General features: G+C 38.0%; 1 protein-coding gene across 11 annotated transcripts in view; it reads right to left on the minus strand.

Moving 5' to 3' along the window:
• LOC121081017 (aminopeptidase O (putative)) overlaps window positions 1-18,790 on the minus strand; it is a 204,851-nt gene that overhangs the window by 174,459 nt on the left and 11,602 nt on the right. For 10 of the 11 annotated variants that reach the window (XR_005825563.1, XR_005825564.1, XM_040579583.1 and 7 more), the window contains exons 2-5: window positions 18,103-18,195; window positions 16,857-16,944; window positions 15,270-16,227; window positions 1,790-1,956 (exon numbers count right to left, since the gene is read on the minus strand). Coding sequence is in view for 9 of the 11 variants with exons in the window: in XM_040579583.1 (XP_040435517.1) it covers window positions 1,790-1,956; window positions 15,270-16,075 (973 nt within the window). In the remaining 2 variants the exon portion in view is untranslated. The remainder of the gene's footprint in view (window positions 1-1,789; window positions 1,957-15,269; window positions 16,228-16,856; window positions 16,945-18,102; window positions 18,196-18,790) is intronic. The other variant, XM_040579584.1, reaches the window with a different exon arrangement.

The raw sequence follows: 18,790 nt of genomic DNA on the forward strand, positions 1-18,790 counted from the left end.
AGTTCAGTTTTCACTCAGCGCTTCATTAGCAGAGTGAAGCTAAAATGAGTCATTTCCTCCCTACTGGTCTTCCCATGAACGACTTCTTAAGAGTATTTCTTGCTTTCACAGAGTTCTTAGGAAAGGAAATACACTGTGTTAGTTTTTGGAAAATTAAAAAAATAAACCAAACAATCCAAAACACCCTATCAAAGAAAGCTCTAAGCTGACACATGAATTACCAAGATAAACTGACCCACTGCAACGGCTACAAGGATTTAAACAAAAGCCCCTTCTGTTCCCCACAGGGTGACAAGTCTGACTTTGGGTGACTAAGCTCCAGTGCCATCACTGACAATATGGTACCCTGATACAATTCTCAACGCTCCATCAACAGGACTTTAAAAATGGTTTTCCCCACAACTAGGGTTTTTTTTTTTTTTCCTTTATTCAAGTATAAAATTTTAATGGCTTTTTAAAACTAGAATGACAAAACATATGAGGAAGTAATTATTTCACAATATAGCCTTTTCAACTAGCTAATTGGTCTAACAGAGTATCAGTTTTAACTGACCTATGCCAATTCATACTGCCCAAATTTTATTCCAAGGTTTCTCTTTCTATAAAGTCACATAAGCATCCTTCTTCCTCTTAATATTTCAGACATAGCCACCACTGAGGCAGAAACAGGCAACAACTCGTTAGCAAGATTAAGTGTGGATTAAAGTAATTCAACAATGATGGCTGAGCTGGTTTCCTAGCCTGCAGTCAAGAGCATCATTGCTTTCTTGACATCAAGACAGTATTACAGTCCAAGTGAGGAGCTGAGCAGCTCACCATGTCAGTTTTCCATGTTTCAACTGAAGAGACAAGGCTTGAAACAGGCTTCACATACGGCCAGAAATAACCAGACAATTCCATGCAAATAGATTAACTGATCCATTCTGAAATCAAGATGACTTCCATTCTTTTTTTTTGCTGAAGAATAAAGCTGTCTTTCTAAAGGGGAACAGAAGGTTACTTTTTTTTCTGGAAACACATAATTCTAACCTTTTCCTATATGCTACTTTTCATCAGAACTGCTTACACTAGAAAATACTGTCCCTGTTTGAACAGGCTATCTCTAAACTAATGGGCACAAGACATACTTTTTGTTATGTGTAAAACTGCCTTAAAAACAACTTCTCTGTGCAGACAGAAGTTTAGACAATAAATTATAACCCACACAGAAAAAAAACGCTTGCTTGCTTATCGTTGCACAAGCTGTGATCTACCAATGCCAAAAAACCACCGCCGAAGACTAGATTTTCAGGGCACTGACCTGATATTCTTCATCTATTCCATATATTTCAGGAAACAGATATGACACAATGACCAGTACTAATCATTGATGTGCTGAGGTACACTTGGACTGGAGAACTAAAACTGAAAGTTAATTATCCACCAAGGCCTGAAGCTGTCAAGAACCTGGTAAGGTACATTATCTATGAAATGTTCAACTTTAGAGTGATGAAAACAAAGCATATTTATGACAAGTAAAGTCTAGGTCTGGAGAAAGTAAAAGGAATAAAAACACAGAAAAAAGTAAGTAGAAGTAACATAGTGAAATGTAGATGCTTTGAATTGTTGGTAAGTTATCCTGAGGCCTTGAGCAGGTAACCTTTCCACAGGCTGACATGGAGACTACAGATTGATATGTAAGTGCTTTTAAGGTTAGGAACTTCATTCTTTCAAAAATCATATATTTACTAAGCTATATTTCTAATTATAAAATTATTACAAATAACTTTCTAGAGAAAATATATTTCACCTTCTCGAAGCTGGACTGGTTCTGCTGAGTTTTCACCGCTCATTAACACAACAAAGCCTGCAGCTGCTCGGACTGAGGCTTGCCATGTCGACAAGGCAACTGGCGGTTCCTGGCATGGGAAAAGGGCTCTGTTGTTTATCGGCGATCCCACCGTATAAACACATGGCCTAGATGGAAGGAAAAAGAGTTGAAGTTGGAGTTAGAATAAGAATGACTGAAATAAGTTTTCTGTAACAAAATTCAAATGTACTGTTGTGCTGAGGGTTTGGGGGTTTTTAATGTCATCTATGTAGGTTTCAAAACTGTAAGACCCGAACCAATCAACGTACAATCTAAGTCATCTAAAAGAGGATGAAGAAAAGCAAGATTACCACAACATTTTTTACATAAACTAGGAAACTTTCTAGTTGCCACTCTTTCCCCTCTCATGCTTCTACATGAACCTTCCAGCTTCATACAGTAGCATTCAGATGAACCCATAAAGCCAAAGAAGGTTTCCAAATGTCTTCTGACGATGCCATTGCAGGACTCAGCAGCTTAGCCACAGCAGGCAAGGTAACAATGTTTTTCATTAACTCCTAGCAAGCTATTGCTGGTGCACAGATGTAATAATTCTTGTTTTATTTCTTTTATTGCATTTTGCAGTTTTATCTGAATTCCTAGTACTTGCAAGCACCACCTCTTAGCTTAAAAAAAGCTAACTTTGAAAAGTTATATACAAAACACACCCAGTCAGCAGGTTTCTCCAGCTAGAGAAAAATCTTGAAAGTATCACTTCACTGAGTTAAAAAAACCTATGAAGCCAATATTCTGGGAGCAGAACACATTATTTTGTGACTGCCTGAGTCTAAAAATATTCTGACCAGTATCCTTCATAACTTGAATTCAAAAATCATCAAAACACTGAGAAATAGGAGACAGGGTCATTAGCACAAAACCTACTTTGCAATGGCTAAGACCTGACCGTCTTGCTTACTCCCCCTCCAAACTGCTCCTCCATTCAAATTATTTCTTCCCTAAATCCAACTTGAAACAACACAGAGGTAAAGAATTTGGAGATATGAATAGCCGCAGATGAAAAATATTCTGAAGCTATTTTTGTCCTGTTGACAACAGTCCTATATTTATGCTGGTGGGTCCAGAGCTGTCCATGGCACAATCAAGTTACTGTGGCTTAACTAACGCAGCCCAGCTGATTTCTCAGTAAAACAGGGAGGGAAACTGTACTTCAGGTAGGCCTGTTGTTAATGCACACAAACAGAAGCAAAAAAAAAATCTGGCTTCACCTGTCATTTAGCAGAGTAAATAGAGTAGAACATAGATATCTGCAGTGGTGAGAAAGTCAACCAGTTATCTTTTACCCAGCAAAACACAACACACAGCTAAATAAAAAATACCAGCAATCTCTATAAATCATTAATTAGCTTTAATTTCTTTGGAATTTATCTCCTAAAACTGAATCTGTAACCAACCCTGGTATACATAAAATAATTGGGTTTTCTCCCAGAAAAAGAAAGTGCATAGCAGTATGTTTACAAAAAAACCTGAAGAGCTTGCTTTTTCACATCCCAGGAGGTTCTGCTTCCTCCTTGTAATGCTAGCCAAGAGATACTGGACATATTCTTTACGCTAAACCAGGGGTCCTCAAACTTTTTAACCAGGGGGCCGGCGCGGATGCAGTGGCAGGCAGCCATCTGCGGCTGCTTGGTTTCCCCCCCAACCCCCGGCGGGGGGGTCTGTAAATACCGGGGGCCGGATTGAGGCCCCAGGGGGGCTGTATCTGGCCCGCGGGCTGTAGTTTGAGGACCCCTGCCCTAAAACATGTGTACTAGGAGGGCATGGGGAGGAAAGGATGGTCCCTTATTCAAGAAAACATTAACAAAATACACAGAATTACAAAAAGTGATCCTAGTAGTTTATAGGAAAGAAAGGAAAGGTAGGGTTAATGACTACTGATATATATACTTTACCAAAGATTTACCATATGTTTGTGAAGGCTATATTGCTGTGTGCCATCGGTAAAACCCAGTCTTAAGAGAAATACAAGGGATTTTAATATCCTGAAGAAATTTTAGAGGAAAATGCCACAATGACTGAGAAAATGGGCTGGCAGAATGTTTCAATGCCGTGTCAAACACAATACAAATATAGCATGGAACAGACACTACTGAGAATATTAAATGTCTCGCTCTCAGAGAGCACTTTTTACTTAAAAACCATAAAGTGTTTTATAAATAATGTTAATATCATTTTGCAGATGGGCAAAATGAAATGCAGTGGACAGATCTCCTTAGTGCTAAACTTCAAGCTGCACCTACAGACTTAGTTTCAAGCCTCCCTGTCCAAAAGCATTCCCGCTGGATAGAAAGCCTCTCATTACAAGAAATAATATATATCACGTAACTTCTTTTCATAAAATATTTTCATGCCAAAATACATACACAGGCAGGTCACAAGTCTCTACAATTAAGGACCAATTAGAAAGGGAGTTAGAAAAGTGGAGAAAGACCGCTCAAGTACCTAATCTTTTCTTCAAAACTAAGCTTCCTTTCCACTCTTCACCTGTTTTAATACCATTTTTGTCTAGGTATACTTATAGCTGTATTATTTCAAACCAAAATTTATTCAAATTTGTCAGTATGCTAAAAAAACAGTAATGAAACATAAAAGTTCTAAATTTGGAAATGAAACTAGCAGAACAACAATTACATTAGAAACGAAAGGGGGGCCAAGGATAATGTCCATCCCTTACTGGATGTGCAGGGAACATGGCCACAAAGGACGAGGAAAAGGCTGAGGTACTTAATGCCTGCTTTGCCTCAGTCTTCAATAGCGAGGCCAGTACCCTCAGGTTACGCAGCCTCCTGAGCTGGAAGATGCGGACAAGGAGCAGAACACGGTCCCCACAGTCCACGAGGAAACGGTCAGTGACCTGCTGCAGCACCTGGACACGCACAAGTCTATGGAGCTGGCTGGGATCCACCCGAGGGTACCGCGGGAGCTGGCACAGCAGCTCACCAACCTACTCTCCATCATTTATCACCAGTCCGGGCTAACTGGAGAGGCCCCAGCTGACTGGAGATTAGCCGGCGTGACACCCACATACAAGAAGGGCAGGAAGGAGGATCCAGGGAGCTACAAGCCTGTCAGCCTGACCTCAGTGCCAGGGAAGGTTGTGCAGGAGATCACCCTCAAAGCCATCACGTGGCATGTACAGGACAAGCAGGGGACCAGCCCCAGCCAGCATGGGTTTATGGAAGGCAGGTCCTGCTTGACTGACCTGATCTCCTTCTATGACAAGATGACCCGTGTAGTGGGTGAGGGAAAGGCCGTGGATGCTGCCACCTAGACTTTAGTAAAGCCTTTGGCACCACCTCCCACAGCATTCTGCTGGAGTAAATGGCTGCTCATGGCTTGGACGGGTGTACTCTACACTGTCTAAAAATCTGGCTGACGGCTGGGTGCAAAGAGTGCTGGTGAGTGGAGCTACATCCAGCTGGCAGCTGGTCATAAGCGGTGTTCCCCAGGGCTCAGTACCGGGGCCAGTTCCATTTAATATCTGTAGTGACAAGCTGGACAAGGGGATTGAGACCACCCTCAGCCAGTACACAGGCAACACCAAGCTGGGGGGGAGTGTTGACCTGCTGGAGGGCAGGCAGGCTCTGCAGAGGGATGTGGACAGGCTGGACCAATGACCTGAGGCTAACTGTACGAGGTTCAACAACTCTCAGTGCTTGGGTCACAGCAGCCCCACACGGCGCTACAGGCTGGGGCAGAGCGGCTGGAAAGGGCCTGGTGGGAAAGGGCCTGGGGGTGCTGGTCCACAGCCGGCTGAGCGTGAGCCAGCAGTGTGCTCAGGTGGCCAAGGCGGCCAGCAGCACCCTGGCTGGTACCAGACACGGTGTGGCCAGCAGGACCAGGGCAGCGATGGTCCCCCTGTACTGGGCACTGGTGAGGCCGCACCTCGAACGCTGTGTTCAGGTTTGGGCCCCTCGCTGCAAGAGGGACGCTGAGGTGGTGGAGCGTGTCCAGAGACCGGCAATGAAGCTGTGAAGGGTCTAGAGAAGACATCCTGTGAGGAGAAGCTGAGGGACCTCAGCCTGTTTAATTTCAAGAGGAGTCTCAGGAGGACCTACTGCTCTCTACAGCTACCAGAAAGGAGGCTGAAGGCAGGAGGGTGTAGGTCCCTTCTCCCAAATAACAAGTGACAGGACAAGAAGAAACATCCATAAGTTATGCCAGGGGAGGTTCAGATTGGATATTAGGAAACATTTCTTCACTGAAATGGTGGTGATGCATTGGAACAGGCTGCTCAGGGAGTGGTGGAGTCTCCACCCCTAGACATGTTTGAAAAACACAAAAATATGATGCTTAAGGACATGGTTTAGTGATGGACTTGGCAGTCCTGGGTTAATGGTTGGACTTGATCTTCATCCTAAATAATTCTATGATTCTACATCAGCTTTTAATTTGATATTTGTACATCCGTAGGAAGATCATCTGGAGGCTTGACTGACAGCATGCCATGAACATTGAACAGTCTCCTGTTCTGCTGTAGGGAAGAGCGTTTATAAGGTGAACCCATGAGTTTTGATTCATCATTTCTTCTTTCACTGGAATTTAAATCTGTTTTCTTCTCACCCTGAAATATACCTCCACAGATTTCTTTGCTTCTCATGACAAATCATATTTTACTTTTCTCATTTTTTATACTTCATTTACAGTAATAGTTTCTTCTTACAGCATTGCTAATAATGCAGTGTTATTTTAGGACACCCACTGCAGCTGACAGTTTCCTTTTTTCTGGGTCAGACAGCAAAATTCCAGTATGTAAGAGGACCAGAAACTCGATTCTTATCCTGAACTGGTTGACATTTTTTCACCTCAGCCAGAAAAAGAACTAGCAAATAACAAAGGTACATTAAAGAATAGCAGTGAAAAGTAATTAGGTTTAGACTGCTTGTGTCAATAGATACAAAATTTTCCTTTTTTCTGATTTATCCCTACCATGGCTAGCAAGAAATTTGACAGTTCCTTTTTCCTGTCTATCCCCTCCATCTCTCTTCTTTCACTTCCAGTGTCTTGTAAAGTTCAAATCATCTACTTATGTTGCTCATGCCAGCCACAACCTTTGCCACCATAGGTTGGAAAAGACACAGAAACTGAATACAGCAAAAGTAAGATAAGTAGGGAACTCAGACTATTTACCTAATTACTTGTTAAACTAGAAAAACAAGCACTCACAAGATGCAAAATATATCTATGGTAACTCCCAGTGATGAACAACCCAGGCTACTGGAGAAATGAAGCACTAGTTATAGTATTGTCTGCTTTTGCTCCAAGAGGAGATTCTGGGCTGTCTGTTGTTCAATAATCTCCCAGAGCCAAGGATTCTGAGGAAAATTTGATTCACGCAATCCTAACTCATCAGTGTTCCATATATTTTTATAACAAAACCAGTTCAAACCAGCCTTTAGCAGATCTCCCTCTCCCATATAAGCATAAAATATAATAACAAATTCAACGACTACCTTAAAGCTAATAATAAATGTTCAATTGATACTCTGCTCTCCAAACAGGAATCTGCAGGTTTTCTTTGAGATACCTGCCATCAAACACCTGAATTACCTCCTAAGGCTCAGTCATGTCAACCTGCTTTGCCTGGTGCCTGTTTGAAGCTTTCTCAAGCAAAATGTCCAGCTCAGCAACTCTACCCCTTTCCTGTATTTGAAAAAATACACTCCCTATGTAAGGATGTACATCCTATGTAAGATGGTAACCTCCTGCAATTCCCTGTAAAATCACTGCTGTTTGTAGCTGTTTCTTACTCTAAATTACAGTGGCATTTCCATGAAGCAGCAGGATTTCCTGGCACCTAAATCACAACAATTTTTTTGTTCTGCCTTATTGATTTACACATCTGCAAGGTGCCAGTGATTGTCATCAGATTCCAAGAGAGCAGGTACTCTTGTTTTAGTATTTCTGTGATTAAAACATCGGCCAATAACTATCCACACCTTTTTCAAACCGTTGTCCGATTTAAAAGTACTAAATATGATTATGAGAGGAGTGATTCCACCAGCTTCTCCAGTAATGTCTGTTACTCTGATGACTGTTTTCCAACAGCTGGATAGCTACATTTATAAACTGATATTTCACTGTAATTTTTTTTGGACTTTAGCCCACTAATTTGTGGCCCACTCAGGTATTTCAGTCCTGCTTCTTCTAGACATAGTACATGCACAAGCTCCTGTTCTAAAGTTTTATCTTTTGGTATAGTCATCACTGGGAAGCAAGGATAATAAGGTTAAGACATGGCATACCTTTTTCATCCAAAGTAAATCAATTTCATATTTATTGTGCTCACACTTTGCCTCTAACAATAATGATTTTTTTACTTGCTTTGACCAGTATTTTTGGCAAATGCAATATACTTAACAGCTTCTTCCATGTTGTTATGAGAAAGTTTTCTAAATTTGAAGTCACACAACCGAGCAATCACTTAGGTATTCCATTCCCTGTACATCTTTTATTACTACTTCCTTAGGAAGTACCACCTGACTGCATTTAAACAAGATGTAATTTCATTACCATAGCTCCTGTTTGCATGGTAATTGGATTGGAAATAACTAATTTATCATCAAAGAAAACTGGAGATTTCCTAATTGTTCTATTCCCACAGCAGTAAACAACAACAAAAAAAAAAAACCCCAAAAACAATCCCTTGTAAGACTCTGTCTTTAAATAGAGGACAGTTTTCCTATGGGTATGAACTGTGATACAGCTGGACTTTCTCAACTCTATTCTGAAATCAGAGATTACTTTGGTTTCTTGGCCGGCCAGTTCACAAACACAAGTGCTTGTTTGACTCAGTATTCCCCTTATCACTGGCTCTTTATAATCTTTCGTGTTTTCACTTCCCTTTTAGATTTGAAAATTAAAACACTACAACTTTAATTTTTTATATGGATAATGGTACTTCCATAATACTGTTTCATTCTCAGCCTCCTCTGATCTAGTATGGTCCTCTTGTTGGCACAGTTTAGGAAAGCAACTTGCCTTTTGTATTACTTCTTCCTGAAGAGTACCATCAGCCTTGCCCCTTGTACTCCAGTATACAGTGCTTCTATGATTACCCACCACTTCCCTCTTCTGTCCTGTGGCACAGGCATCCACTTACTTCACCTATATGTATCATTTGTGCTTTCTGGCAAAAAAGCTTGCTATAACTCTGAAAAAGTATTAAGTTCACTAAAAAAGCCTCATATCTCATGGTCTACCTTTTTAGGTAGAACAATTAATGCAGAGGAGCTGTTTTAGATTTTTTAGAAATGTTTGTTCATTGCCATCCACATTTCCAGAAATACCAAATCAGTTCATTTTCTCATTTTCTATTCTAGGTCTGCCTACCTTCTTTTTTGTTGTGGTTTGTATATTTTTATTTTACTTCTCCATTCTATTCCTGATACCACTTGTTCATCTTCAGAAATCATTGCATCAGATAGAAGTAATTCAGGAAACTTCAGACTGCTTCACTAATTACACAAACATAAATATTCATCACTGGGAACAAAATTACACAAAACAACAGAAGGGAATTCCCCACAGCTGATGGTAGCCACTTAGGATTTAGTCTGTGACTCGCTTGGATTCTGGAGCATCTTACTCACTCAATCCTTGCCCACGAAGACAAACAAGCTCTTTACTCACTTCCTGCATTTCCAGCATCCAAGGGCACAGAATGCTGCAAGCTCATGCCACTGAAAAATAAACATCTATTTTCATGACACATTTTCTAATTTGCAGTTTGAAACTGTCACAATCTGACTCATTTTTCCAATTTCTACCCTGGAAAATTTTGCTTTGAAAATACCAAATATATTACAAAAATTCAATGGATGCCTCAGACTCCACAAAGCCTACAGGTAGATGGCTATACTGGCACAAACCTGTATTATCAGTATTAACAGGTAACTACCTCACAAAGTAACCTCAGTAGCATATTCCAATTGCTTCTTATAAGGCATTCCCTTCTCCCCTGTTTATTTTCAGTCAGATTAGCCCCCTAACATGTCTTACCACCCAGCTGCATGCACACCTATGTCATCATACCAGTGGTGGAGGGAACCAGCTATCCAGGTTTGCAGAGATCAAAAGTGCTTCTTTCAGCAAGTGTATTTTGGTAGGCTTCTACCTCATTTCTTCTTAGCTCTCCCTTCTTCCCTCTTTTTGTTAATACAAAATAGCTCTGTGGTTGACTCTATATCGTTAATACACTTTGGAGACAGAAAATACAAACACAAAGCATTACGCTTTGAGGGTAATTGGAAGACTTTAGACTGAGTAGGGAGAAATTGTGTGATTCAGCCTAGGAGTCAGTACAATTACGCTCTTTGCAAATGACTTGTAGCAAATGCCCAGATAGTATCCACTGCAAATTGCTAACTCACCATAGCCACATCAAATCCTTCACTCTTAAGTACCAATCACTAAAGGACACAAAGAACAAGTCTGCAACATTTAGATGGTTATTTGACCTCTGTAGGACATGAAAGATAATAGACTTCAACAATTTAAGTCAAAACTTTAGGACTTTGGTTTGGAAAGGAATCCTTCCACAAGCAAAATGGTGACATTTTGCTTCTCCAGCAATCTGTAGATAAAACAACTCCATAATTCTTGCAAACTGTTCTGAATCTTAAGGAAATTACATATACTTAAAATGTATTAAATTAAATTCCTTGATTTTTAGTAAATGTCATTGTTGAGACTGACACTAGAAAACATGGTGCTTACAACTACAAAAAACACTTTAGGTTGTATTTCCACATACAGAAAGTTCATAACCATGGACTTCTATGTGTAATTCTATGTGTAGTATACTACATGTATTTCTCCTGGAAGTTAGACATAACTACTAAAGAATTCACTTCCAACTTCAAGCTTTAACTAAATATTCCACTACCCTGAATATTTATAAAAAATCTCAAGTTTAGAACATTTATGAAAATTTCAGTCTCTTTCAAAAGGGGATATCAACTATGAACTAAATGTTAAAATAGTAAAAAATGAAAAATGTCAATGTTGCTATCTGTACTTTAACATTTATTTAGTCCTTACTATACACAACACACTACATAACACAGTCTGACTATACTGCCAAAGAAGAGTACCACTTTTGAAGAGCTTAACTTCAGAAGTAACCAAATTTATAAATAGCACTCATCACCAAAGCATCGAACAATTGCAACTACTCTCTTTGAACATGATCTGCATTTCAAAATGTATGTGTCTTAAAGAAAGGCAGGATTAAAACAACCAGTTTTTAAAAAGCTAAAACCTCTCTTTTTTATCTGCAGTCAAAAAGTAGTGAGGAATTGTGCTAACCTCCCTGCCAGTGACACGCAGCCTGACACCGGCCCCTAACATCAGTCCACAGAACAGATCAAGATAGGTGTGGCAGAACTTTCCTACTAGTTCTTTGCTGTTTCAGCAGAATCAGTAACATCAAATTATTTAAACAGGAAACCAAAGCCTGTTTTATTGCTACATTAGTTACAATGTAGCTTTGGATATTCTACTAATCACTGTCTGCCTCAGTTGCTTCAGCTGCACATTGCAGAGATGCAAGATTATTTATAACAAATGAGGAACCATGTAATTCAGTAATGTTTCTGATACAGTTGAACACTGCATCTGAAAGGAAGCATTTAATTACAGAACATAGACTAGCACTAGCACTTCTCCCAAACTGAACACTGATGCTTGTTGTATCCACCTTTGTAACTTTCATAAAGGCAAAAACATTTCCTGAATTCTTTAAAAATACATTCATATTTTAATCTAATAATATTATAAAGATAACAAATTAGACAGGTACAGAATATTTTTAAAAACTAAGACATTCACGTTGGTCAAATAAATATCAAGATATCATAATCATTTTTTTAAGGAGATCACATTTTCCAGTATTTCCTGCCTTGGAAAATTAGCACAAGATTAACTCTTTCTGCAGCATTTCCTCAAAACTGCTCATTTTTTAATAGCATCTAAAAATACACTTTTTCCATAGCATTGCCATGAAAATCATACACTTGGTGTAACTCAGCCCATACCCTTCCCAGAATGTCCTTTTCTGTGTATCTGATCTCTAGGGCTCAACTTGAAAAAATAAATGCATGCACCTGACTGACTCATGTAGCTATTCATGTATATTAAGGTAAATAATGCACAGGTATCTTACTGGATTATAAACCAGTACTGAAAGGTTTCAGTGTTTTTTGTTCAGATTGTTCCAATGATTTTATGATTTTCTTCACATCAAAGATAACCTTTCATTCCTAATCCCACAATGAGGAAGTGAGTTCCATTCCAGTCACTCATCCATATCAACACAACCATTAACTAATTTATGACAGCACTAGAAGTGGCAATACGTAGGACAAAAAAAGGTGGAAGGACTCTCCAGATAGAGGTGAATTTACAAGGCTGTCTGCTAGGAATATCACCTCTTTAATTTTAACCCAAAACATGTTTAATCCTTTTCTTAAAGATAAAGAGATGGGATCCCAGGATACTTTAACAAATAAGGATTCTTAACAATGATCATGAGAAACATTTAATTTGAAATATGCTTGTAGCCATGCTGACTCAACACTGCTACATACTCCTAAGAGTCAGGCAAAACTGCTTAAATACCTTGACAGGCTGGCAAAAAAGTTTCTCCTTCTCAGTAATGAAAGATGCTTTATGCACATTATTCCTTCCACAACGTGGTTATTATAGTGTCTAAAATAAGTTTTCATTTTAAATCATTTTATAATACTTAATAAGAATACTTCAAACAAAAGTATAATTTTGTTAAAATTGCAACATTACCTTCTTAGTTTGAAACCCCAGTGCTGTACTGTACTAGTAAATAATTCAAATCTTTGAAACAGAACTGCTCTTTGTTCATGATAAATATATTACAAACATTATAATCACAACTTTTTATTTTAATAATGATGTTATTTATCACTGTTAAAAGTTACCTGCCAATTGTAAGAGCTGATATAGTCCTTTTAAGTATAACTTCTGGAGAGACAAAAGAAGTGTGTGTATATGTGTGTGTGTGAGCGTGTGCATGTACCCACATACACTCACTCACTTATGCCTCTATTTTGCTCTTCTTCTTTTTCCTATTTTAATAATAATGTTATTTATCACTGTTAAAAGTTACGTGTCAATTTTAAGAGCTGACATATTCCTTGTAAGTATAACTTCTGGAGAGACAAAAAAAAGTGTGTGTGTGTGTATATATATATATAATGTGCATGTACCCACAGACACTCGCTCATATATTCCTCTATTTTGCTCCCTTTTTAGGCATAAAGGCCCCAGAAAGCATGTTATTACAAAAAACATGTTCTAAGGCTACAGAAAAACCTTGTCTCTTGACCATTAATGTATTTTCTAGTATGAAAAGCCCAAATAGAGCAATGGTGAAATCGTATGTGTTCAGTTCCTCTGCTGAAAACAGAAGTGTGCCCTGCTGTGCTAACATCAGGTTTGCATATTTCAACTTGCCTAAACTCATCCCTCAAAGCTTTAAGGAATTTCTCTGTATGTTATAATACATCTTTGTTTAAAACAAATAAAATGCAAGTCTTTACAAAATACTGCATAGGTTCAAGTTTGAAACATTGTACTAATGTTAAATAACAGGAAACAGAAGGGGCCACACAATGCTTGTACCTTGTTAGTCACTTCACTTTTCTTTCGGGTTAGAACCACAGATTAGAGACTCCTCTGGGAAAGGATTTGACATCTGCCTAAAAAAGCACCACATACATTACTTGGAACAATTTAAAGAATTTCCCTTTATATGTATAACATAATAGTACTTCCCCCAAACATTATAAACGGGCTTTATTTTTAGAGAGGGAAGGAAAAATATGTCAGCACTTTGTACAATGAGCTTTACCACTATATTTACGGATTCATCACATACAAAACTTGATTTTTAAAAAATAGCAAGAAAGATTCTAATGACTGTGATATGACAACTCATTTTCTGACAGGAATTAGTTTCTGGAATACCCTACAAAAGACTGAAAATAAACCAGCTGGAGACTGTTTGCTACTACCAGACTGCTTGACCAATGTCAAGCCATCTTTTCTTGCCTCATTGTTGATTCATAAAATTCCATGTGTTTGTGTACAGCTGCCATGAAATGTCTCTGAAGTAAGGATAATGCCTTGTAGTGAAAGGGAAAGATATTAGTGATTCACATGCTTAAAAGGAAACTCCAAATGCTCAAAACAGGAAACACAGAAAGGAGTCCTACACCAGGTGAGCGTTGCTAACTAATATTGGTCTCAAAGAGTTTAGTAAGAGGCAGGTAGACGCAGATATGTGGTGTGATCACAGGCAATTGCCCCACCTTTGCAAGCAGTCAAAATTAACTTTTCATAACTGAACACACTATATTGAATTAGATTTCCTAAACTCATACCAAAAATAAGTCCTTGAAGAGTGGGGAAGGCAGGGGGAAGGGAAAGAGGTAATGAACATGCCTGAGACATTCCTAGACCTGATGCTGATCATAGTTTAGCAGCAGAGGTAAAGTTTTTCCTAACAGGGATGCCAGTGAGAAGACTCAATTTCTATTAAATGAAAGGTAACCATGTATCTCTAGTTGGAGAATGAAAAGCAAGTATTCAGTCAGATGAAATTTCTTCCTCATCTTCCAACTTTCTTCCTGCTTTTTTAGGCATCATAAAGAACTGCCATTAAAATCCAGCTTTGAACACTACAGTAAAACAGTTACAGTTGTCAAAGTCAAGAGTGGATTGTAGTTTCCCTCCTATAAAGAACTTATCTTGAAGATTTCTGTACACACTGTGTACTTTCACAAACGTTAGATAAAATGTCAGTTCTTGGAGTTTCAGTTTGCCATTCATTTCCTGTCATCAATGTACTTTACAAAATAGACGAAGGAGATTTTAAAAGTTGATTATGAGAGACTAAACAGGAAAAGACTGCATCTCTAAATAGACAAAAACAGATAGTTGTGAAGTAATTTTATTTAATATCATGAATACTGATCTTTATGCGGCATGATCAGTTGTTTAAGCCAGGAAGGAAAAAGAACACTAAGTATCACACTGAAAAAAAACTGTCACGCATACCTTCTCTTCCCCTATGTGATCATTCCCTGCACACACTTATTGCAATACACAACAATTATTTACTCCCACTCAGAAAGAGCAAACACAATCATTTAGACAGGCCTGAGGTCTGCAAGTCCACTGGGACTTCTTGAGCAGAGAGTTTGTTCTCCTACTGGACATCAACAGGATTCAACCAATGACAAAATGAAAACAATGGAAAAGAATGCTCATCATCTTCACAGTTGCTCAGCATTATGCAACTGTACATTCTTGCACCTATGTTTAAAATTAATGTGTGCAAAGCTTTCAGCTAACAGTTACATACCTGCCACTTTGGTCTGTAGTCCATGTAACAGATCTTCCCTCCGGTTTGGTTTTGTACCATATTCTTATTGCATGAGGAAAGTCTGCTGGCGTCTGAATTCCTGATTTCCTTATCTCCAAGCTCCAAGTGTCAGTAGTAAACAGAAGCTCTCCACAGCCAGGCGCCTGGCTGCAGCAAGTGAAATACCGTAACTGTTCCTTCCAGCGATCTGCAGGTAAAGCCACAAGTTCATGTACAATCTGATTCCTGAGATTTTCCAGCTCCTTTGAACTATCCGTTAGCTTGGCAGACCTTACAAATTCTTCAATGCCTGCCACAGCAGCAACATCTATCTCCTCAACCTTTAGCACAGATAAATCACAGCAGTCCAATACCAGCAGAAAATCCTTGTTCCCATGATTCTCTATGTCACAGCAGTCCTTTGAACTAGACATCCCAGAAGCCTGTTCCTCATTGCTGTGGTTACCATTTTTATCAGAAGTATCTTCTTCATGTTTACCACAGACAGCAAAATCATTACGTTCCATTTTAGATGAACAGGCACTCAGGTTTGGCACAGGAATGTAGCAGGGTTCAGATGCCCTCCTTTTACAGGCTTCATCAAACTGTGACCAGCAGCCTTCTTTGCCAGTACTGCTGGTTTTCCTGTACTGGCTCCCAGTCTCAAAGAATAAAACTATGATGCCTTCAATAACTTTACTTCTAAAATCCACATCCAAATCCAATACATAGTGCTTTACAAGCATGTAGCTAGTGTTGGCCATTAAGGGCAAGTCATCCTTCATGGGCTCTAGCTGTGTCTCCATGTTCCAGTCTATTGGGCAACAGTTTTACAAAGCCTTAGACATTTTTTACATATGTCTCCATAAAGAGCAAGGATATTCAGACCCTCAGTGCCAAAAATAATTTTGATTATTACAGTACTGAAATTAATTGCAGTTCCTCCACTTTTCACGTTCTATAAAAAAAAAAAGGAAAAAGAAATCAGAATCACTTCACAACCATTTCTGATACACACTAAATCTAGAAATTTTTTAAAGTCCAGTTGCCTTTATTAAAAATTATACAGTCACCAAAGGGTGAATGTGTCTGCACAGCATGGCATCAAGCTAGTTGCTTCAGGATTTGCCATCAGGAACCACTGGCTGTATTTTTCAGAAAGTGAAAATATTTCTAGACAGCTTTTAACCTGAAAGAAACCAACTTTATTATAGGGCTCCAGTTGGCTCTCTTCATCAGCGATAATCCTTTAAAACAGATAGACCGTTATGCAACATCTAATTGAATTTATTACTGCACTGTTTGTTTTTAACATTGCTGTGTTTATTTCAAATGCATTACCTCAAAAGATAATTATTTTTCTACTGTGAATCTAAGTAACAAGAGTGAGCCTAAATCACCTCACATAAGTTTTGTATATACAATGCGTCTCCACAGATTAATATGCTTTCCACATTACAACTGCTCCTATACCAGCAATTCTAGTAAATTAAAAGAAAATGATCCAATTTACTATGAGTGCATTCCAAATATTTGCTCATGAAGATTTTTCAGATTTATAATTAAATACTTAAGGTATATGATTACCTCTTAATAGCTGGAAATCCATTAACACTTGGGATAACAGCATTTAACAGAAAACAAGAGGTCTCCTCACTGGAAAATAAGCAAATACCTATAAAAGCATTAAATTAAATTGCATCAACATTTTTTGTTTATTTACAATAAGCAAATATAATAAATGCTTATAACATTTACTTATAAATGTTTATATCTGTGCTTTTCTGGTTTACACTTGGAAGATGTGATTAATTTCTTACCACAAAAGTATTAAGATAATTACACTAAGTTACAGCAAATTCTCAGCTAGCATGGCAAGAAGCATCTCTGAACATCCTAAAATAAATAGCAAAGCTGCAGTTCAATGCCTACAATGTCACATTTACTTTGTATTTAGAGGATTATCTAATTTATTTAACATTAATTAACAGGGCAAATTAAAAGGAGACAAATACTGCCATACAAATAAACTCAATCCAAATTAATTCTTCAATTAATTGTGGGGGTTTAAATAAAAAAATAAATTCTATAAATATAAATTATTTTCAAAAGTATTAATACCTAAACATAAACCCCATGAAATTTGAGAGACAATTGAACAGAGGCCAATGAGGCTAAACACCATTAATTTTCTACAGCTGAAAGTTTCAGATCAACGCATCTGTTTAGTGGAGATGAAAACGTCTGATCTTGTTTACAAATGCAGCAGCAGACAAGATGAACACACTTGTAGACAAGTAACAACTGTTACTGCATACACTCTGACACATCTTTAATTCAGATGTAACAGTGTGTCTGTTTAATCCTATCTCAAATCACCTGAAGTTTAGATGCATCAGCTTCCAAAAATTCTAGGTAGCCTATCTCGAGACACTAGCAAGTGAATTTTAATGGCTGTTTTCAGGTGTGTCTGCTTCTGGACCTCTGAACAATTTTTAAATTAATTCTTTTTAAGGAGTCTACAGAACATTAGAACAGTGCAGCAAATAAGGTAATATGTTATTCTGTTTTGACAGTGTTGGGGGCTCACTCATTTGAATATCTATTTTTGCACTGTATTTTGATAATTCTATATTGATATTGAATTAGCAAAAAGCTTTGTCTTCTGTGCAAAGTGTGGTTCTGTTACATGAAGTTAGGTTATGTCTCATGTGATTTAAGGTAGTCTATTTAGAGCCCTACCTGGGAAAGAAACTGAACTGACACACTACAGTTTTAAGACAAAGTAATTGTGCATGCTTAGTTAATTCTGTAATAATTTCACCAATTTTACCTTTTTAAAAGTAGGAGTTACATTATGAAGGTACCGCATACTTCACTAATCAGTTGCTGAGTTTCTAAATAGAAAGACTTTGGATAGTATAATCTGCAACAATAAATGGAAAATTGTATTAAAAAGAACATAAAAAAATTCCAGGGAAGTACATGGCTATGAAGGTATTTGCCAATCTTGGGATACATGTCCTCAAAGCGAATTTCTGTCTACATTATGGTAATTGAAGTTCTGATACTTCATAGGGTACCTATCCTTCTAGCTAAACCAAACATATTTTCTAACAGCTTCATCATTTTTTTTTTCAATATCCAACTGCAAACATACAGACAGATTTTTCTGTATATTTTTTATATTCCAGAGGAAGATATATAATTATAATTCAGAGGAGGAGGCAAAAAACCTATAAAACCAAAAAGCCTGGTTTGTTTGGTTTTTTTTTAATGTTATTTCTATACTATCTGGTCTACGCCTGCAGTGTCCAAAGAGTTACTGCTCACCAAGTAACATGCAACCCCCCCCCCCACTGTTAAGAGAATACAATTATAAATGGAATTACTTCCTTTCCCTGTTCTCTAGTGTATCATAGTCATGCACAGTGACAATATTTTAGTCAGTTTGATATTACTATAGCATTCTACAGATTAAGAAATATCAGAAACCTACTATAAAAAAAACTATTTAAAAA

This window comes from Falco naumanni, chromosome Z (assembly GCF_017639655.2).
Source record: "Falco naumanni isolate bFalNau1 chromosome Z, bFalNau1.pat, whole genome shotgun sequence".
Taxonomy (NCBI): domain Eukaryota; kingdom Metazoa; phylum Chordata; class Aves; order Falconiformes; family Falconidae; genus Falco; species Falco naumanni.